Raw genomic sequence first — 23,444 nt, forward strand, 5'->3', positions numbered from 1 at the left:
TGTAAAATAGCATGATTCTTGGAGTGCTCATAGATGTAGAAGGATTTTTTCTTATTACCCGTCAAAGAGGTCAAAATTCTAACTCATTTATTTTAACTGGGGAGGCCAAGTCTTATCCTAGTTCACACGTCATGTATGAATGTTTCTAACGTGCAAGCTAAGTATATGATAGGGCTCCTAATAGAGATAGAGGAGGTATTCAGGACCACTTCGGGTCTCAGTGTTCGAATCCTCACTGACTAGACATTTATCTCCTATCATGTGAACAAGTGATGTTAGGAGGATAACTCCTTTAACACTCATCTTCTTATCAGGTATAGTCACAGACTATAAGAAGAAATAAAGACACAGACAAATAAGAAATTATGATATATATTGTGATGTACATTATTGTATTAAATTACAGTTCTAGTATCTCACCAATATCCAATATGGTGACCTGACCGTCATTTCTTCTATTAGCCCTGCAGCTCATTGTTGGGCAGGACAGAAGAATATTACATATTAGCAGTTCACAGATTGTAAGACATTCTACAGTCCATTCAATGAGAAAAACGCATTAAATGTAAATCTTGCCTGTTACTGCCCAAACTGGCATCCTGGAATGTGAGGGGTTGGGAGGGTTAAAATTAAGTACATTATAGACAAGATATATGTAGGTCATTGTGATTTTATAGCTAATAGAGACATTAGCGGAGGCACTCAGCAGAAGCGAACATTGGACAGTAGGGCTGCTTAAAATTGAGAAAGGTACTAGAAGTATCTAACAATTTCATCAGAATTAATAAAAGGAAAGCTAAAAAATTATACAATGAATCGTGCTGGTCCAGTTTCCATTGTCTGTTGGTTGAAGGTAAATCGTTGGTTGAAGGTAAATCACAGCTTGGACTGAAGAGGTTTCAGATACTTGTGGAAGGACTCATGAACCTTTAAAAGGGGAGAAAAAAAATTATATTAGAAAAAAAATATTTTACTCTTAAAGGGGTATTACCAACTGGCTTGTTCAGCAGCCTATGTGCTTTCTTCACTTCCTGGTTTTCTCAGTAAATTGGTGGGCGGGGTTTCTCAAGCTCTGCTAGGTCCTTTCATAGCAGTATGTTTGCAGTCAGTAAATGAGGGATTGGTTGTAAATGAATTACCACAGTGTGAAGCTGATGTAGCAGAGCTGGATTTGAGTCAGTTTGCATTACATACAGAGGTAAAGGACACCCTATCTTAGCCCTTATCAGCCAAATTCAATTAAACCGACAGATAAGTGGAAGAGCAGGAGATAAAGAGCTCAGAAATACCAGAGCACTCACCTCCCCCCTCCGCTATCTGAGAGCAGGAGCAAGTTACTTGTCTGTGGCAGAGACACAAACAGCTCAGAGCTGCTGTCGAGCACTCAGCTTCCCCCTCACTCTCCCCCTGAGAGCAGAGAGCTAGTCACCAGGCTTATGGAAACACAGTGTAAACAATGAAGTGAATAAATTAAGATAGCGGCCAAACAAAGCAGTTTTGAAAAAGCAATGTATTTAGGAACAGTCTTAAATCCACATAAACTAGCAGTATAGATAGGATCCTTATGATGGGGCAACCCCTTTAAGCATGGGAACCTGGAATGCTGTTAATGTGCTACAGCCATAATAGGCCCAGAGGCTGGGAGGGCCCACTTGGGTGCAGCACAAGGACCATGGGGAGAAGTAGCCATATAGCTGTACAGTTATATACAGATTCATATAGAGTTATATACAGATTCATATAGCTAGCATTAAAAGAAGCTGTCCCATGATTTCTGGGATCTGACCGATCATGAGAACAGGAGTTCTTTGTCACCCATTTGAATGGAGCAATAGTTGCACACATTCACTGCAGCACCATTCAAAGTCTACTGGACTGGGGAAAAGAATCATGAGGCGGCATCACAAAGTTAATGACCTATTCAAGAGAATGGAGTTGAGCTATGATACCAAGCACAGATCCTATACAATGTACGGAGCTGGGCTTGATAGGTATTGAAGAGACTGCAGCGCTGACCTAAATGCTGTGGCCTCTTCAAACAACCGACCGTTAGGAGGCCCTGATGTTGGAGCTTTGCTAATCTTCAATGGATGTACCCTAACGTTAGAATATCTATTATTAAACCCAGAAATCTCTCTAAATGGGGAACATGAAACTTCTCGGGATCTGAGAGAGTCCCAGACACTTATCAACTATTCTGTGAATAGGTGAGTTGTTATTGTGGAACATCCCTTGGGAAGCAGTAAGTAGTCATCCCCCAGAGATGGTTCCATGCAACCAGAACTTTATCACTTCATTCTATGGTGTGACATGAACTGAGTGCTTTAAGGCTGAATGCACGTGAACACTGTAGCGTCTATGGGAAAAACTGCACAGACCGAGTCTTCCTGCAATGAGACCGGGCTGCAAGACAGACAGGATTAGGACCTTTTCTGAGTTTAGCTCTGGGCTTACAGGCCCCCTACATGAACCTGTGATAATACATTGTATAGGGTAGTAGAAAATAAAGGGTCAGTATGCACGTAGCTCATTTCCTATAAACAACCTCAAACCCAAACTAGACCTCTAATACACCAATTCAAAACTACCCCTTTAGCCCCCTGTGCTGGGAATTCTGCACCAGATTTAGAAGCTTATGACAAATTCCTTACCTGTGTCTTATTGAGGGGCGATTTCTTTGCCCATTCAAACATATTTTCATACACGTTCCCATCATATCTCCCGAGTACAGAGCCCAGCTGAGTGTCAGAATAATCAAATGCATCCACCAGAGCGACTGCATTAGGGCGAATTACTCCCAACAAATCCTTAATCCTCTGCTGTGCCAGGTCCAACTGGGAACTTGCCAGAAGTCCAGCCTGCAGGAAGAGAAAATAGTATTACACCCCTATTACATGCCATTTCATTTTATAGGCATTCATGATACTTAGAAAGAGGGAGGTATTTTACAGTCTATATACATTTTTGCTACCTCTTCAATTGCTTTGCATTTCTGCCCCTTGTTCGCCAACCCATAGAGGGCTCTTACACACGTACCTGCAGAAAGTCTCCACTGTTTCTGGTAATACCATGAAGGGCATACAGGAGACAGAGAGAACCCAGGATACGGTGAGCCGCCACATCCAAGACATCAGACAGCTTGTCCACAAACAGCTTGACTACCACATAGTGACAGTGTGCCTGGAAATAGGAAGAAAAATAAAAGTATTATGGCAAGAAAGCCAAGTAATGTGGAGTATAAAGAGGGTTAACTATTGAGGCTCCGGTCTTACATTGCTGGCCCGCACTAGGTCCACTGAGTTTTTGTTCCAAGCATCTTCCTTACGCTTTCCACGTTTCAGATCAGCTTGGACATTTTTAGAAGCAGCTACAACTAGCCTAAAATACAGGAAAAGAAAGCGCGTAACAGGTAAAGGTCTGATAAGGAAATCAATCCTAAAAGTATGAGAATAGAAATCTACAAGTGTATAGACTATCTGGTCATCACCATCCTAGATGCCTAAGGCTCATATTAATGAATAGAGGCAATATGAAAAAAAAAAAAAGATATATGTGCAGTATATTATAGTATTACGGTATAAACAGGGCTCTTTATTGCCAACTTATTCAATAAGGTAGCACGCATAGTTGATTAAATTTGGACAAAAACTTAAAAAACTAGTGATGGTGCAGAGAAGGATATATTAAATTTGTGGATTCAGGGCTCCTCACGTAGAGGTAAACAGCAGTCAAATGTATTATAGATTCCTTATCCTAAAATCACGGCCTCCAATACAGAATGCTCCAATAGAGCTTTTAAAAACCCCTTTCCTATACCCCAATTTAAAGGACCCAAGCATAAGGGCTAGTTCACACGGGGACATGGACGCTGATTTTGACAGCGGATTTCGCGGCCAAATCAGCGTCCATACAATGTATCCCTATGTGAACTGCTCGCTTTTTTTTTTCTGCTAGCTCGCTAGCAGAAAAAGAAGCGACATGACCTATCTTTCGGGCGGAAGCCGCGCACGCTGAGCCGCGGCTTCCGCCCAGCCGCAGCTCCCTCCATGTCGGCTCATTCATTTGAGCCGACAGCGGAGGTGAAAGCCGCGACCGCAATGGTCGCGTCGGGAGCAGTTCACATAGTGTGGACATTGTATGGACGCTGATTTGGCCGCGAAATCCGCTGTCAAAATCAGCGTCCATGTCCCCGTGTGAACTAACCCTAAGACTCTTTGGAGCATCATATGGTTGCCTCAGCCGCTGTTCCAGCCAGCATGCCGCCTGCGTCTCTCCAGGTCTCATACAGACTGGTATTGGTTATAAAGACACTGATCTTCAGAAATAGAAAATGCATCTCATGTTACTTACCAAGCTGCCCGCTGTTTATAGGCTTCCACTAGGCTTCCCACATCATTTATGTCTGTCACCAAGGCCCGGCCTGCCAAGGGCTGAGCCTGTAGACGCTGCAGGGACACATCATTGAGGTAGGAGACCATTCCTTCAAGGCGTTCGCCAGACAAGGCTGCAGTGTAACTTTTGAATAGGAATCTGCATAGGAACAAAGGGTTGTGGGTGAGCCATAAATGAAATTTATGATGGCTGCTGCAGCACTCTGAACCTACTGGTGAGCACGAAATCATTTACCTGGCTGTCTGCAGCATCATCACTGTGTTCTCCCCCTCATAGGTACATGCTGGAGTAAATGTCACATAAATGTCAGGGATTCCGCTGCTGCGAGAGTATCCATGCCCTCCACATGCCATCCTGCACTCTTCTATGCCACTGCTTGCAACCCATGTGGTAAAGGCCTTCAATCCCGCAGACAAAGCATGGAGCTGTGGGAAGATGTTACAAGTTACATACCATCAATGAGCTGTTCTACATTACACATACTGTATACAATATATAATGCAATAATACTTGTTCAGCAGCCATCCCTCACCTCTGGAAGCTCATTCAGGTTCCCTTGCTGAATGTCTCCTGTTATTCTATGGTATGTCTCGCTCATGTATGACCCCACAAACTGGAATGCATAGGCGGTGGCTAATAGGGGGAACAGCTTGTATTGCTGGGTCTGGAAGTCCAGGATCTGTGGTTCAGGCTCCCTGCAATAGAGAGTAGGTCAGTCATGTATAAGTGTATTCATAAACTGTAGTACCAAAAATATGACCTGATAAATGGAGGACAAGATTTAACCCTTAAGACGTTTACTTATTTTCTTGTGCAGTTAAGGTGCCTATACTCAGAGCAAAGTTGGCCAAACCCGCTGGGCCGGACCAGATGACTACTGTATCTTTTGGTGTATGGTGGTCTTCCAGGTCTCAGACACACAATTAAATACTCAACTAATTTCAGGAGATATAAGTCGATACCCAAAGTTTCTGCAATAGCTCATCTCTATGCATTCAGACCACATGCATGCTTGACTGATCCGAGTGTGCAGAAGTATGGGGCGGGGGGCAGCCGTCAGCCCCCCAAGTGTACTGCAAAAGGCTATTGAAGGAGCATGATCACCTTTACTTATCTGGCCAGTGATATAGATCCACTTTTTCTTTATTTTAGGAACTTTGCAGCAAATTTTTAAAATCTCAAATGACCCTTCTAAAAAGGATAGTCATGTTATCACCTATTTATGTAGATTTTGTACTGATATCCTCCATCTACCTGCATGAACATGGGAGATACACAAAATGTGTGCAGCTCAACCCAGGGTGCTTGTACAATGTAAATACGTATGACAATATTAGTAAAGTAAGAAACAATTGGTCACGTCCAGATAGTAGAGAATCCACACTCACCCAGGTCTGATCTCGGACTGATGTCGTACAGCACTGTAGCGGACTGCAATAGTGCAAGCCCTAGAGAGACTGCGGGCAGAGTCCCCAACAATCATGGACCGGATAAATACCATGGTGCCATATGTCAGCTTATCACTAAGTGGCTTGACGTACGTTCCATCGGGTTTCACCTGATAAATATAAATATGAGATATCTGGGGCTGAAGCTGCAATGAAAGAAGGCTGCCACCAAGAAGAGCCTTTAGCAAGAGTAGAATTATATAAACTGTAAAACCACATGTATAAGTTGGTCTACATAAGCAGAAGTTCAGTGAGGTTAAAGGGAAAACGTTTTATATATATTAGTGGAAGGGGAATAAGCGATTCCTCACCTGTGCGAATTTCATCAGCATGTTCTCACGGGGAATGCGGAATTTGTCGAATTTCAAGAATCCATTATCTGTTTCATCATATCCAAACTTGGGACCGATATCTCCGACTGTCACACCTTTAGCAGTGATAGAAAACCCATGAGAAATACAAACACCTAAAGAACACTGCATTTCCTTAGTGGACTTATAAAGAATTTAAAATGAAACCCACCTGGCAGAGGCTCATGGGTACTCATTTGACGAATAGGAACAATAAAGGCATGTAGACCCCTGCAGACCCCTTGGGTGTAGAGCTGTGCCAGGACCACAGCATGGTTGGAGGTCTTACCCACTGTGGATAAGACATAGTTGTTATGGATTTCCTTACATGAATGGTCTCTAGGCTTAAAAGGGGTTATCCAGGACTATAAGATAGGCCATTAATGTTTCCTTTGGTGGCTCCACTTTAGGGATCTCTGTCAATAAGAACAATAAAAGGGGAAGGGGCAAGTTGCTCTCAAATGTTACATCCCCTTCATTTTTTTTTAATGTAGATTGTGAGCCCCATATAGGGATCACAATGTACATTTTTTTTTCCCTATCAGTATGTCTTTGTAGAATGGGATGAAATCCACGCAAACATGGGGAGAACATACAAACTCCTTGCAGATGTTGTTCCTGGTGGGATCCGAACCTAGGACTCCAGCACTGCAAGGCTGCAGTGCTAACCACTGAGCCACCGTGTTGCATCCCCATTATTTTCTGTTGCAGGAGATCCTGGAGGTTGGGTCCCCACTGACCAGTTATGGCCTATTGTAATGTTTAAAGGGGGTTGTACCATACTTAAAACATACAACTTCTCCACAGTAGAAGTTATGTGTATGATTACTGGGGTGCCACCAACCACAAGAAATGGTGTCCCATATACCCCTTTTGAATTAGGAACATCTGAATATGAACATTACAACCACATTCAAAGTCTATGAGGTTGACAAAGAGAGCCAACTGCTAAATTCCACCATCTCCATTAGCTTCACAGTTCTATTCCAACGGGGGTCATAGGTCCCACATTTTCATGTTCGGTGGGGTCCCAGGGATGGGATTCCGCATAACCACGCACACTGTAGATAGGTTATATGTTTTGAATGTGAGTAAACCAGGAAAACCCCTTTAATTGCCCTAAAAGCTTCAGTACTGACATAAAACCCCACAATCTGAACCCCAAGAATATCTTACACCCTCCAGGCCACCACTTTATAGAGGACACAGTGGGGCTGTTCAGAATGAACTCCTGTGTAGATGGGTCATATGTGGCCGTTGTCTCCAGACCTCTCAGATGGGTTCCTGTAATGATGAAAAAGGAACAATTGGGTGGTCAACACAATTCAGATAAAACAACCCTTAGTACCTCCCAAATAAATAATAAAGGGCATGGCAGTGTTAACCCTCCCAGAGAAACCTGCAGAACACCTATCTAATTTTATGGGAAACCTAAAAATTATTACGATAAACCCCCTGATGAGGCCAAAGTTTTAATTACCATGTCCCATTTCAGTCTGAGCGTACGTTCCAATGATCTCCAGGTTCCAGGCAGGCATGAAGAGACGTTCCTGCTGCTCGGGGGTAGCCTGGCTCAGTAGAGTAGGCAAGAACATGCCTAAGTGCAGGTCGAGGGGCTCAGGGCGCCCCCGATGTACAAAGCTGCAGAGGAATGAGGATGGGGGGAGATGGAAATGTTGGAAAAATTGGGCAATCAACAGACAGGAGGTAAAAATAGGGTGAGGGAATTTGGAAATTGGTGGTGAATTGATTTCATATAGAAGAAGAGAGAAGAGAGAGGGAGAGAGAATAATATGGTAAGTGAACTGATTTCTGTGGGGAAACAGATAAGTGTGCAACCCCAATCATATTCCCCAAGGGCAGATGTCATCCTTGAAGATGACATAGGCCACTTATCCATTATCAATGAAAGAGAAGGATGAATAAGCTTAACCAACAAGAATATATAGGTTGTATTTGGGAATCTTTACCAGGCCAGGCAGATCAACATATAACATAAGATATGATCTAATAGTCATCTGTTTCATAAGATGGCTTCAAGTAGGGCTGGGCAATTAACCAAATTCATATGATAAATTTGAAAATTAAAAAAATAAAAATTGTGCATCAGATTTTATCAGAAGTGATGAAAATTGATGATGTTAACCCATGCAGTCTTTGGCCTACTACAGCAAACGTGGATCAGCACTTCTATGACTGTAGCCAAAAGTTGAGTGGTGGGCAAGTAAAGCCGGTATCACATATATCTGACTTCTTTCCCCCGTGTCAACTCACTGAACTTTTCAATTTATTTATTTATTTTTTAGTTTCTTGAAGCAAAAACATGAAAATCGAAAACTGTCCTTAAAGGGGTTTTCCAGTTTCTAATATTGATACCCTATCCTTAGGGCTAGTTCACACGGAGGAAGTTGGCAGCGGATTTTGACACAGAACCTGCCTCAAAATCCGTTGCCAAAAATGTCTCCCATTGACTTCAATGTTATCTGCTTGCTTCATTTTTCCACTACTAGCTAGCCCTATCTTCCGCGGCTGAATCAGCCATGGCCTCCGCGGCGCGAGGCTCCCTCCCGATTAGGCCCATTCATTTGGGCCTAATCCAGAGCGGAATGCCGCGACAGAATGTGAACGTGGAATTCATGTAACTCCGTGTGAACTAGCCCTTAGAACAGGCTATCTAATCAGGTTCCTAGTAATGTGTGCATGGTGACAATGATCCCTTATCAGAAGACTTGTAGCAATGAGTTTTGGTACTGTAGCATTTCAATGGGACATCGCTTTAGTACCAAAACACACAGCGACAAACAGTAAGGCGCGTAAGTAGAGCAGTTCCCGGCACAAACATTACCATGAGCCAAACAGCGGGTGTGTGTGTGTGTGTGTGTGTGTGTGTGTGTGTGTGTGTGTGGGTTCTGGCTTGCAGACCCTGACAAATCTAGTCTTGATGTCCTATTCTAAGGGTAAGCTATCAATATTAGAAACTAGATAACCCCTTAAGCTTTTTTTAAAAAAAAAAAAAGTTTGTCCTAAAAATATTGCCCAGCCCTAGCTTCAAGCATTCAGTCTCACAGATCTGTATTCCCCTTCATGGATTTAATAGACGTTAGTCTCGATCACCATTACAAAGTGTTTGCATTCTCCAGGCTCCAAGCTACACCAACAAAGTTGCCTTTATTTGGGGTTAGCAAATCTGCACCTTGCCCAATTTCCGGCCACAACTTAAAGTGAATGTCCAATGTTCTTTTTATCTGAATTGTCTCAAATTTGGTGCCATTTAATTTTGTGTATTTTTATAGCAGTTAAAAATATTTTTAGGTAGATAGGAGCTCTCTATTTATATACTGACCCCTATAATAATGGGGTATGCAGTAAACTACCCCAATTGATGGCAGATATTTATCATTTAAGGGAAACCTGCCATTGGTCTTGACCCTTGTAACACCAATAAGTACGTGTTGGGGGAAACCAGATGAAACATAATCATATTTGCCATCATAAACCAGTCATTGACTTATCCTGCATCACCCATCATCCGTTCCAAGAGAGATCAGGAGCGGAGGGCTTGAAGCCAATAACTTAGGTCATCAAGTAATAGTACGTTAAACCGTTAACTTTTTTGTTACTGTGTTGGGGGAGGGGGGGTGTTTGATGATCATTTTTGTAATATACTTTATTATCCTATCTAACTTGCTTGTTATTATAAAATAAGGAGAGTGTTAAACAAGAAAGTTAGATAGGATAATAAAGTATATAACAAAAATGGTCATGAAAACAAAAGCAAAAAATAAATAAAATGGGAGTTACACTAGAACATCTAGCCTAGTCATGGGGACACAGAAGTAAGACAGTTACAAGTTTGGAACACACTAAATAGGCTTTTATTTAGCACTGTAGGTAGTTGGGAGTTAAACAATGTGGGTACTCTGCTTTATGCAGCCTTTTATTCAATTGTAAGCAAAAACTAGATTGAATTTCATTGAAATTAAAGTAGGACGGGGCAGCAGCGGGCACAATGAAGTCACTGTATTGCAGCACATCGGCTAGGGTTACTCATACTTTATAATACCGGAGACGACATAGGCTCATGACTGTCCTGCAGGCCTCATAGGTGTTATATGTCCTGTTATTATAATAAAGGCTATTAGGGCACTATTAGGGATCCGTGAAGCGGAGATAAGAGGAGTTACACTATAGCTCTATCATAACTGCTATCCATGTGCGGATAGTGACAGAAAAAAAGGCCGCATTCAGACTGCTGTATGTCCGTATTATAGTGTCCGGTTTACATCTGCATATCTGCAAGTCTTATACCTTATGTCCTTCACGGATAGAGAGGCGGTGCAGTGTTTTGCAAGAAGCTCTGACTGGCCCTTCTTCCTACGTGAGCAGTAAAGGGGCAGGGTTTAGGCCTTTATAAGCCGCTTTGGCGGCTCAGCTTGGCGTGCCACCATTATATATGCGGACACGCATGATGATACTGTTTCTAGCATAGGTGTACTTTTTTTTGGTCTTTTTAGGTTAGGACAACAGTCAGCATCCAGCTTTATCAGGAAGGCATTCATTAGGAGACCTGTACCTAGGCTGTGTATGCCTTGGGGGGGGGGGGGGGGGGGTCTCATAGGGATAGCATCAGCTGGTTAGCTTTACATTGGGCTGATTTTATATTTGCCCATCTATTATAACATGAGGGACAGATTCTATAACATCTATGAATAGACTTGTCTTTCTCTGTGGTTTTTACCACATTTGTTATTTCTTTATGACACGTTTATTTGGACACATTTATTATATTTTATTGGCTAATTTAATAAAAAAGTTAGATTTTATATATTGTAGATTATATATTTTATATATTTCATATTATATATGTTGAAATACACCTATAAACGGCTTCCCATAGATTTTAATTTGTATGCAGCTGAAGAAATTTTTTTTTCCATACATGCTACATACTATAATAATAAAATAAAAAACAATTCTATATTTTTATGTATTTTTCAGCCATGTAAAGGTTATGTGGTGATAGACGCACCTACAAAGGCTGCTGTCAGTTTACCATAGGGGACTCCATCACTTTATATTGTGGCAATCTTGCTTATAGGATTGCATAAGATTATGCTAAATCCACAAATAAAGGCAATGCTATCCAGACAGAGACAAACGCCATTTTATTCATTCACACTGCGTGACAGGTATTAGTAGGATAGTAGTTATGCGAGTAAAGTGTCGCCATGCTGGAATAAGATCGTATTCAACCACACCCAGTACGTGAAAAACTGGTCTATGTGTGGGACAGAGTACCCGGACTGAACTCCATTGTACTGCATTATAGTCAGTTATGATGCAGTGACCTCCTAAATAGCCCAATCATTACAGTAACTGATCGCATTACGTCACTTCATTACTGTAGCTCGTACCATCAGAACGGACCACGATGCAATGACTTCTATGCAGACGGCAGAGCTCAGTCCGGGTACTACGGCCCACACACAGGCCGTTTTCCACAGGCAGGACTCAGTCGTGTAAATGCAGCATAAAAAGGTGCCATACACATTAGTCTAAAGTGGATCAAAGTGGAAAAATTTCAACCAAAGTGATCATAGGTCCGTTGAAATTTAACAATGAATTGTTCTGTAACAGATCTTCACTACACACGTATGGGCAGTGTAACTGTATAAAGGTCAATATGGACCAAAATGTATATGGCTATATCTGCAAAACAACATCTAAGGTGTATGGCCGCCTTAAAAGGAGTTTCAAAGAACAGAACCAGACAACTAAAAGTTAAAGTATAAAAAATTAAAAAGGCTTAATTTATTTATACTTAAAGAGGACCTTTCATGTCCTCATAGATGTGCGGTATTGTATACTGCTAGAAAGCTGACAATGCACTGTCAGGAGGGTGGGCCTTAAAGCCTGGCCTCTTTGCTGGCCTGTGAGGAACACCCCCCTGACAGTGGAAATCTATGGAAGAGTACAGTAATGTGGGGCTCTCCTCTCCTCCCTGCGAAGACCCTATGCTGTAAGGCCCGCCTTCCTGACAGTGGGGAGATATTGGTGCTGAAATTAATGGCACTGATATATTCAGAACCAGGGGGACATACCAGGAAAGTTGGCAGTGCGGGTTTTGCTTTCTAGTGGTATATAATACTGCACATCTAGGAGGACATGAAAGGTCCTGATTAAAATGTTTAACTTTTAATTGCTTATAAATTTAAATATGGTTATATTCATGGGAAAACCCCCATCAAGACACAAGAGAAGATTAAGGGCGGGTTCACACAGGGCATTTGTCTTTAAAGGGATCCTATCTTTGGATACCCTTTTTTTCTCTCGACAACACATCGGAATAGCCTTAAGAAAGGCTATTTGTCTCCTACCTTTAGATGTCTTCTCCGCACCGCCATTCGGTAGAGAACAGAGTTTTCTTTGGTATGCAAATGAGTTCTCTCGCAGCACTGGGGATCTCCAGCGATGCCTCCATCTTCATCAGGAACCCGCCTCTCTGTGCGTCTTCTTCCATCCTGGGTTTTCAACTATCTAGGCCTCGGGAAGAGCCGACTTCGCATGCCCAGGCCACAGGAAAATGGCTGCTTACACAGCTTACAATGTAAGCGGCCATTTTCTTGTGGCCTGGACATGCACAGTCGGCTCTGCTCGAGGCCTAAATAATTAAAAACCCAGGACGGAAGAAGACGCTTAGAGAGGCAGGTTCCTGAAGAAGATGGAGATCTCGCTGCAGAGTTCTCTCGCAGCATTGGGGACGCCCCCAGTCCTGCGAGAGAACTCATTCGCATACCGAAGAAAACCCGGTTTTCTACCGAACGGCAGCGCGGAGAAGACATCTAAAGGTAGGAGAAGAATAGCCTTTCTTAAGGCTATTCTGACGGGTTATCAAGAAAAAAAAAAAGGTATCCAATGATAGGATCCGTTTAACATCATTTTATACTGAATTTATAGATCTTAGTTCGCACAATGTGGTAGATTAACTGTTTTTGCACGCATCTTTTCCCCCTTAATTATTTATAGCTTTATGTTCCTATCAAACTATTTTTTTATATCCGTTTACTAAAATACACAATTTTTGCTTTTTTCAACCACCATAGAGATCCCTGTATGAACCCGGCTTATACCTGATTACATACAATTACGGAGACAATTTTTTTCACATGCCATCTATACAGAGCTCTATTTCAACATTGTCTTAAAGGGAACCTATTACATTGAAGCCTAATCTATATGTTACAGAGCAGTATGAGGAGAGGAGCAGATGGACATAAGGAAATATTCTGTATAACTTGTCATTTATTCATTCATTTCACTGCTCCTCCTGGGCAGGCCCATCAGTGGTTGACAGACTTTCCTGTATAAGTATACATACATACATACATACATACATACATACAGAGATAGCTGTCAGTCACTGAACAGGACCGCCCACTGGACTCCAAAGCCTACATGGAGCCTTATATGTCTATGATATGTTATGGTTAGGTTCTCTTTAAGAAAAATAGGACTCAGCAAAGTCAAAGGCAAAGAAAGCAAAATGTCAGATCCTCAGCCATACTAGTTTTGGTCAGTAAATCGTGCTCACTATCTTTACATAAAGAGATTATACCAATGATGAAGAATTTAGTAACAAGAGTGTAGGTCAGTGGTTCTTAAACTTGTTTGAGGTACCGAAGCCACCAGTTTCATATGCACATTCCCCGAACCCTTCTTTAGTGATAAATCAAATATCATTTTTTTCCAAATTCAAGACATAGGTATATGGTTTTTTTTTTACTGGTACACAAAATGAACCATACATAGGGCCTAGGGGTCGATCGATCCCCGGTTAAGAACCACTGGTGTAGGTGATTATAGGAATAGCTATAACTATATATCTGAGGATGAGTATCTGAAGAAGGGCCTTACAAATCTGCAGAAACTGTGCTGTTGCTGGCACGGACAACCAAACATGTTAAGACTTACTACATACAACTACATTCTTTTAACCATCTCTTGCCCATCATTATTAGTTACCAAGTGTTCAAAAACTTGGTGGTTCCCCTGAATATTCCCCTTGCTTGCAGCAGGAGCATGAAAACTAATAGACCGTAAAGGGGAAACCTTAATAAAACAATACCTAAAGGACAGATATCTGTAACAAAGCGGTTGCTGAGCCTCAGTTGGCACAGAACACCCTAGGTGTCTTGTCCAAGAAGTGCCCTCAAATGCCTAAGATCAAACAGAGCGTATATCCGGGCATTAGTGTTTGGCTCGTACAGTACAGAAGGCCTTATGCTGCATTTTCACCCTGCAGAATGCAGTGACCTGAAACCCAGCACAGGACTAGTAGACACTGTTATGCACTAGAATAGCCTGGAAACCTACAGATCTTGGAATCGATTGAAGTGTTACAAAAGGTTAAATAGGAAGAGCACTTTTGCACCAATGCAAAATAAAGTAAATTTATGAATTTGGTCTTAATTGTAGAAAAACAAAATAAACATTTTTGAACAGTTCCTCTGCAAACCTATGCGTGTCCACAGAAACTGATAAACAGACGCCAATGTGTTTTGTATTCTAGTAACCATGCGTGAGGCCTTACGCACATGACTGCAGTTGGAAAATGGAACAGAGATGGCATCCGTGTGCTATTCATGTTTTACGCAGACCCCATCATTAAAACAAGACCAGAATGGGACCTGCTCTATATTTTGCATCTCGGTTCTATGGTCTACACTCGGTTCACACAGATCTGTACAAAACTATGAATGTGTCTATAGGGCCACAGAGATGATGTTATTATGGATTTGGAAAACTACAGTCATGTGCATGGGGCATCACTCATTTTAAAGGAACTACCACCACCAAAACCAATTCTAAACCCCTTACATGCTATTGTAGGTCCAGTTGGTGTGAAAGTACTATCTTGCTGCTGAGAAATTCAATGTATATAACAATGTCCATATGTAAATGAGCTGTTTGGTGCACTTGGGAGGGGGCCACATTTTCTGAAGCACCTTCTTTTGTGGTTACTGCCAATCTCTGTCCATGAGACATGTCAGTCTTTCTGGCTTGGAGATGGCACTGGGGAGGTGACCACAAAAGTGCTTCTGTAGGATTGGCCCCGTCCTGAGCGCAACGATCAGCTCATTTGCATATAGAATAAAAGTTTAATTTTTCAGCAGCAAGATTCCATTTTGATGTAAGAACGGCGTGTTCACTATTTCACCAACAACATAATATAAGTGGTTTAAAAGCACTTTTGGTAGCAGTAGACTCCCTTTAAAGCGAACCTCTGATTATAAAACAACTTTTCATAACTGAATGGTACATGTGAATATAAGAAACTTGGTTATACATCTTACTTAAGAGATAGATTTCCTTCTCCATTCATCAAGCTGACTTAGTTTTTACACATTAGTCTATGGAGAGGGGAGGATAAGGAGGAGGCTGCTGGAAAAAGCACACTGACCAATGCTATACCCTGTTACTATGTATTCGATGATCTCTTCTCATACTATTAGGTTTTAAGATGAGATTTTACGGAGGAAGACTCAAGGGGTACCTGGATGGGGTTATGTTAGGGCTGGGTAATTAATCTCAAAATAGCCCAAACTCAGCTCAAGTGATGGTGAATTTGCTCACATCAGTTATTTCACATCTATAATATCCTGCGTCACACCGCCATTGGCTAAAGGTTATGTTTCTAGCTATACACTATTGAATCAGAATTGCTGATATGTGAAGAACAAAAACCAAAATTCAGTGGCACAGCGTGTCATATATGTAGTGGACGTGGCATATAAAAAGGGGAGTGTCCTAAAATAATCATTCATTTAGTCATCGTAGTCAAAGTAAAATATTCAAGTGTGGCCCAGCTGAAATAGAGAAGTAACAGTACCGGTAGCTAGAGAATGTAGCTAGAGACACATCCAGGTACCCAGTGTGTTACCCCACTCTAAATTGCATAGATTGAGGCATTAAATCAAATATCAGCCTTCTCCTCCCCCTCCCCCTCCTCTTTCCATAAGGGTTGTGTGACAGCTGGATACAGACACAGACTCTATGTAAACAAACAGCCTAGTGAAGATAAGTAGGAGAAGAATAAACTAATAAGGAAGGAAACAGATTTCTTTACTAAGATATATTACAAAGTTTCTTATATTGACCTGTACTATGCATTTATGCTATTGTTTTAGAATTGGAAGCAAGCTTTACGTCTAGGGCTACACGACGACTTTGGCTACAACACAAGTCACACACTGAAAGGTCAGTGAAAAGCTCGGCCTGCCAATAAAAATGCATTGCAACATGCAACGTTCCATGTCAACATAGTCACTGTCTCCTATTTTTTTTTTTTCAATAAATAAGTAATTCAACAGTAATTTGCAGAACAAGTCCCAGAAATGTCACATGACCAAAGTCTATATAGTTGTAGCCTTAAAGGGTTTTTCCGACCAAGTACATCTATGGACTGCCACTGAAATGAATGGAGCGGTGCAGGCACTGATCAATGCTCCATTCAGCGAGGGGGTAAAAGTCCCCTGTTCATTATGTGCCACATTATTGAACACAATCCCATGAGCCTCTTTTGCTAGGACTGCAGGTTTCTCCTTGTACTGCCAATATGCCCATCACTTGCCAGTCTACCCAGATCAAAACTAACCATGACCCAGTTCGGTCTGTGCATAGGTGCCAATTGCTTGTAGTCTGCTGGCAAGAGGCAGCCACTTCTCGGCCTGTGATTCAGTGCACTGAGTTGTCAGCATGTTGGTGAACATGCTGTTATGTAAGCCCAAAGGATCCGTCTGAGAGCCCAGACATGTTCTATAGGAGAGAGGCAAATGTAATAAAATGAGACTAGAAGATGGACAAATAGAAGATCATGATGGTGGTGATGATGATGATGATACAGCCAGGAATGGAAGCCATGATAGTGTCCACAGGGGTTACACAGATTTGTAGAGTTCTAGATAAAAATCCACTAAGTTAAAGGGATTCTACCATTAAAAATCAATTTTTTTTCTCACTAACATGTAGGAATAGCCTTAAGAAAGGCTATTCTTCTCCTACCTTCTCCGAGCCGCTGTTCGGTAGAAATGCCGGTTTTTGTCGGTATGCAAATGAGTTCTCTTACAGCACTGGAGACGTCCCCAATGCTGCGAGAGAAATCTCCAGCACCGCCTCCATCTTCTTCAAGAACGGTCTCTTCACGCATCTTCTTCCGGCACTGGCGGACAGACTTCTAGGCCTCGGACAGAGCTGACTGCGCATGCCCACAGACCACAAGAACTGCCCGAGGCCTAGAAGTTTGACCGCCAGCGCCCGAAGAAGACGTGTGAAGAGGCCGTTTCTGAAGAAGATGGAGGCGGTGCTGGAGAGTTCTCTCGCAGCATTGGGGATGCCCCCAGTGCTGTTTGAGTGCTGGGGACTGCCTACAGTGCTGCGAGAGAACTCATTTGCATACAGACAAAACCCGGCATTTCTACCAAACAGCGGCCCGGAGAAGACATCTAAAGGTAGGTGAAGAATAGCCTTTCTTAAGGCTATTCCTATGTGTTAGGGGGGGGGGATTGATTTTAATGGTAGAATCCCTTTAAGGGGATGTACAGGAGTAGAAAAACATCTTCTTTTGACCGGAAACACTGCCATGCTTGTCCACAGGTTGTATAAGTTACTACAGCTTGGCCCTATTCGTCTTGACTGAGTTTAGCTCCAATATCAGACACAAATAGCGGACAGGAATGGTGCTGTGCTTGGAATGTAACAGCCATGTTCTTCTCATCCTGAAGAACCCTTTCACATGTTCTCTGCCCTACCTTACACCATGGCCAGCATCCTTCTCCTATACACAAACCCCTTGGCTCTACTATGGGCCTATGACACCACTGAAAGAGAACCAGTCAGCAGAATCTACCTCTATAAGCTCCTCATGTCAGCATCTGTGACCCAAAAAGATTATTCTAAAAGTATAACCACAAGTCAACTGTAGCTCCAAGTATTTCTGCATCATATGTCAATGAAACCGCAAGCGCCCTTTGTGCGGATCCAGATCGCCTATGTGTTAGGTCAGTCTTCGCTAAAACTGCCCCAGTCCTTTGATATGGAGGATACTGCAATGGCCTCCACAGTCTGCATTATGTTTGCTAATAGTGTGGTATAGCTAAAAGACTGTATGTGCCAGCCATCAGGTATACTGATATCCAATGGTACCGCACGCACTGTAGGTGATCAGATGAACGTGGTCAAGGTGTTATCCTCAGGTTAGACTTATCCATTTCTGATATTCAAGGTAGCCAAGATGTGGGTATAGACTATGCAAGTGATAAATGCGACTTGGCCCAACCTGAGTCTCCTCCTCTGCTCCAAGTATAAACATGTGTAGCAGAGTTAACCTGAACTTCTGCAGTGTGATATCTCATCACATAAGATAGCAAAAACCAATGATAAGTCATTAAAAAAATATTTTTCTGCTGACTAATCATTGGTTTTTATTATCTTCTGTGATAAGATATCTGACTGCAGCAGTTTAACCCATTGCCGAAGTTCAGGTTCACTCTGCTACATCTGTATTATACCTGACCTGTCTCATTTGTGCCCTTCTCTTAGCTTTGCACTGCTATTCACGTAGTGCATTTGTGTTTGTTTTCAATCCTTATTTTCTATGTCTAATCGTATTGTTTATTTCCAATATTTATTTCTATTTTTATGATTTTGCCAAATTTTTGTACGCATAACTCTAAATGATTATTTTTTTCTCTGTACTCTTATAACTGTGTATCTCTTTCTACCTTAGGGTATGTTCAGATGGCGGAAAATGAAGAGGAATTCCTCTGTGTGAACACACTCTTACAGCAATTGATAAATTCTCAGGCTGAGCTGAAACTTAAGAAAAGTCACAGTCATTACTTACATGGTCTATACCCACATATTGGTTATATTGGATATAAGAGCTGTATCCATCAACATCCTAAGAAAAGGGTGCTGTGGTATATCCTTTATTTGGGTGCATTCACACGGAGTAACGTGCCGCGTGATGGGGCACGTATACGGTGTGTGAGACTTTGCGCGCCATAAAAGCTCCCATTGATTTCAATGGGAGCCTGGATCGTATACACCGTGTTATTTTGCGTCACGTTACTCTGTGTGAATGCACCCTTTCTGTGGTATGGTAAACTGAAGAATGTAGAACATGGAACTTTCAGCTATACATCAATCAATGGACCTGGGGAGGATCTGACATGTATAGACCAGGATACTTAGAGAGTCCGGACACTCTCTCTACACATGAGTCTCCATTTGCATACAAAGATGGAGTTTTCACTGTACTAAGTTATGCAGCACAGCAACGACTAAAGAAAAATCTTTTCAGGTCACAAAAGTAGACAGGAAGTTTATAGAGGTAAATCCTGCTCATGGTTTCCCTTTAATTTACCCCATTCATTGCCCTAAACACACACATTACAAAGATTCTAGATGTTACCTTAAAGAGCTTTTATCATCTGTGCAAGTTATCCCTTATCCACCACCGATCAGAGGAAGGGGACATTTCAGTCTCCCATTCTGAATGTGGTGGTCACTCCATTAATTTCATTAATAGTACTGGAGGTAGCTGATGTACACTATTTGGCCCCCCACAGACAATAACTTTCCAAGACAGGAAAACCCCTTTAAGGCTAAAGCCCCACGGTGCGGAAATGCAGATTTTTTGGTTGCAGATTTTGTTGCGTTTTTGAGCCAAAGCCAGCAGTGGATTAAGCAAAAGGGAAACATAAGAACCTCCTATTCATGCCCCACTTTTTTTTTTCTAGCCATTCTTGGCTTTGGCTCAAAAAAAAGCAGCAAAATCTGCAACAAAAAAAGCTGTGTTTCGGCACCGTTGGGCCTTAGCCTAAAGGTGTTATGTCAAGATTGCAACTTATCACCTGTCCACAGGGTCCAACCGCTGGGACCTCCAGAAGAATGAGGGTCTCAAAAGGAGTAGAGGTCTCACAGGCACATTGCTGCTTTTTAGTGAAGTCAAGTACAGTGCTCGGATATCTCTGGCTGCAAAAAGAATTGAATGGAGCACCAGCACACCTGAACAAGCTATGCACTGTTCAGACAGGGATACAAAGGGACGCCAGGTCTTGTGATCAACACGGATTAGACATGTAACACCTATACTGTGCATAGACTCAATCCTATTAGATGAACATTAAGGAGGATAGAACGTTACATATTGACCATCATATCACCCATGTGAAGAAGTTACCCACTGTTTTTCTATGTACATCCCTTAGTTTTCATCATTAATTCTCATACTGCTTTTCAGACTAGGTAAACCATGTAACTGCGTATGTTTTACCACTACATATTTGCACTTTGACACTGGGAGGGACAGTAACATCTCAGCACTTTGGTCAGCGTATTTGCTTAGTGCAAAGCTAGTAACAGGCAGACAGATGGCAGGGTACATTGCAGCATGACGTCTCCACAACTAGGGCACAGGTGAAGTTCAAGGTATCTCCAGGTGGCATACCACGGTAGGGGAGAATGTACAGAGGTGACAGCCAATGTGCACATCCCACAATACAAGCCTACGTGACACCAGATAAAAGGGAGGAGGAGGAGGAGGAGGAAGGGAAGTAAATACAAGACAATCCCACAGTAGTACAATAGGAGATGACATCGCCTGCACACACACGCACACAGCCAACTACTGTTAACATGGAGCCTATGACACAGTGCTAGAAAGTAAGAGAACTAAAGCAAATATTAAAGTGATAGCTTTCAGGGTTACCAATTTATGCAGTGAAGAGTTCTCTTCCTTTATATAGCATTTTTGTGTTACATAAATCAGATGACTACATTAGCTAGAGATACGAGAAGTTTGCTAAACGTCCCTCTTTACTGTCATCACCTCAATGCCAACTCTGGCATGACGTGATCTGTGTTATGAAAGCATAATCGGGATCTGCCAATACTGTAGTGTGATGTCTATGGGGGGCTGCCAAACAGTTCTCCTATCACCTCTTCATAGGAGGAAACAAGATTCATAGAGATAAACAGCACCCAAGACCATGTAGAACATGTATGTTAAAGATACGACCCCCTACAAGGCATTCATGACATTATGCTGGACACATACAACCCAAAGAGTGTTTTTTGGCCTCCACTGAGCAGTATCTGACCTGGAAAACATTTATCACGTAGCCACTGGACAGGTGATAAATATGACATTGGCAGGGATCTGAGCAGACAGCTGTTCTTATAACTCCCAGAGAGCTGACGCTACAGGCACCGAGGACAATGTGCAAAGAGTACGACAGTGGAATTTATAATAAGAGTAAAGTACAATCCTGGCATAAATACTGTTTATAGGACTTTATCTGTAGAAGATTAGATGTTACAGTTATACACATGACCAGTCCACACAAACTCCAAACTACACAGATTTATCATCTCTCAAGGTTGATCTGGATAGATAGCATAATGCTCATCTCACCTATATACTATCAGTATAGGCCTCATTCCAAGGCAAGACACACCTACAGAAATATCCCGTATTGGTCTAATGCCTGGGAAGTATTAGGAAAGTGTCATAGATAAAATTATACTTTTCTCTTATAAGGGAGACATGAAATATTAGGCTGGCTTCACACCGTACATGGACGGTTTGTCAACCATATTTAACAGACCGAACACTGAGCAGGGACCTGGAATCCAAGCATCATGATGCTAGGAGTCCTATGCTGTGATGCTTTCAGTACAGGACAGTGGACAGGGACTCCTAGCATCTACATCATTATGATACTTGGATTCTGGGTGCTGCTGAGTGCTTGGTTCAGAAAATATGGGGCAACGTGCGGTCCATATTTCATGGACTGAAAAAAACGGTGTTAAGCTGGCATTGAGTATACCGTAGTTCACATTTGCATTTTTGTGGAAAAAAAAAATGGAATTCAAGTTGTGACATTTCCATCATGGGGTCTGTCATACTGATTTATATCTGCAAGCCTTAAACTGCCTGCAGATTCCCCAGACTGGCACTTGCATGTTTCTCTACCTAGTTTGAGTTTTAAGGTCACAACAGCCTCCGCGGTCAGCGACTGCCGTGTTCATGTGTTGTGTATGTCATGGCTGGAGTTAAAAGGCTATGCCCATTGTATGATTGCAGATTTTGTCAAAAATCACAAGCAAAACAGTGCAACATGCTGCACTATTCCATCCAGCAAAATGATGGACACCATGATGGACCCAAAAGCACCTAATACTAGAGGGATTCATACTGCACCATTGGTATCCATCCTATGACAGACCCTACTGGAAAACACGATGGGGGTCTATGTGCTGCCTGCTAAAGTGGTCACAATGAATGGAGATATGGCTGCGCATGTGCAAGCCTCTCCATTCACTTCTATGGGAGTTCTGAAACTGACAAGCACACTCCTATAGAAGTTTGTAACTGCACATATACAGACATGTTTTCCAGGCATGCTGGGAGTTGTAGTTCTGCAACAGCTTCCACTACTGACTGGAGAACACTGCTGTAATATATTGCTACTATTGCTGGTTTTCAGCTTTCATGATGTCAGCCCTACAAGTCGTCTTACCTCTTAAACCAGAAGATTTCTTCAGGGTCTGCTATTCCATGTTGTCGCATCTTCTCAACCATCTTGGCACTCTTTTTGATTGCCAGCTCATAGCGCTCGCTGCGGGACAAGAAGTTGGGGTCTTCATGCTGGAAGTCGGGGTCATTGATCACAAGGCTTTCTAAAAGGAGTAACGGGCACAATGGTCAATATACAGTTATAATAATGGATCTCCCCGTGTGTAATAGAGATTTATTAGAGAACATAGATGTATATAGAAGAGTATAAAGCAGTGTATATGAAGCAAGGATAAAAAAGCACTGGCAGCCATCTTCTTGAAGACCACAGTGAGCCTATTGATCTTTCCTGTCAAAGCTGCAATTACAACGAATATCAAGCAGATCTGTGCCCCATTGCTTGTCCCAGGCACTTGCACAGGTATCTATCTACTACTTCCCCCTCCCATATTGTGTCCCCACCAATTTCTCTTCTCCTGCGGGTCCTCTCCGGGGCACCATCCAGGATATGTGTGATGGTCTCTGGGTTGAAGGAGGCAGCGGCCCTCTCCCTGCTCAGGTCGGGATTCATCGTTCAGCTGTCACCTCTGCAACTACCCACTGCCGGCCTTTACCCTGAATTACATGTGACGAGTTCACGCCGCCCCTTAGGTCACATGACTACAGGAGGCGGAG

At 42.3% G+C, this 23,444-nt stretch overlaps 1 protein-coding gene across 2 annotated transcripts; it reads right to left on the minus strand.

Annotated features, from left to right (window-relative positions):
* Positions 1-383: 383 nt before the first annotated feature.
* Positions 384-23,410, minus strand: ACOX1 (acyl-CoA oxidase 1). Of its 2 annotated transcripts, none has more exons than XM_075277258.1 (14): positions 23,232-23,410; positions 22,774-22,933; positions 7,671-7,831; positions 7,367-7,474; positions 6,363-6,482; positions 6,152-6,267; positions 5,781-5,950; positions 4,925-5,087; positions 4,627-4,817; positions 4,351-4,530; positions 3,273-3,378; positions 3,037-3,180; positions 2,652-2,858; positions 384-927 (listed from the first exon to the last, which is right to left on the minus strand). In XM_075277258.1, the coding sequence occupies exons 1-14, from the start codon at positions 23,338-23,340 to the stop codon at positions 877-879; spliced, it is 1,986 nt and encodes a 661-aa protein (XP_075133359.1). In that variant the 5' UTR covers positions 23,341-23,410; the 3' UTR covers positions 384-876. The 2 variants fall into 2 exon arrangements, with proteins under 2 accessions (XP_075133359.1, XP_075133360.1); XM_075277259.1 differs by lacking the exon at positions 7,671-7,831 and adding an exon at positions 16,845-17,005.
* Between the last annotated feature and the right edge of the window lie 34 nt (positions 23,411-23,444).

This window comes from Leptodactylus fuscus, chromosome 6 (assembly GCF_031893055.1).
Source record: "Leptodactylus fuscus isolate aLepFus1 chromosome 6, aLepFus1.hap2, whole genome shotgun sequence".
In the NCBI taxonomy this organism is placed as follows: Eukaryota; Metazoa; Chordata; class Amphibia; order Anura; family Leptodactylidae; genus Leptodactylus; species Leptodactylus fuscus.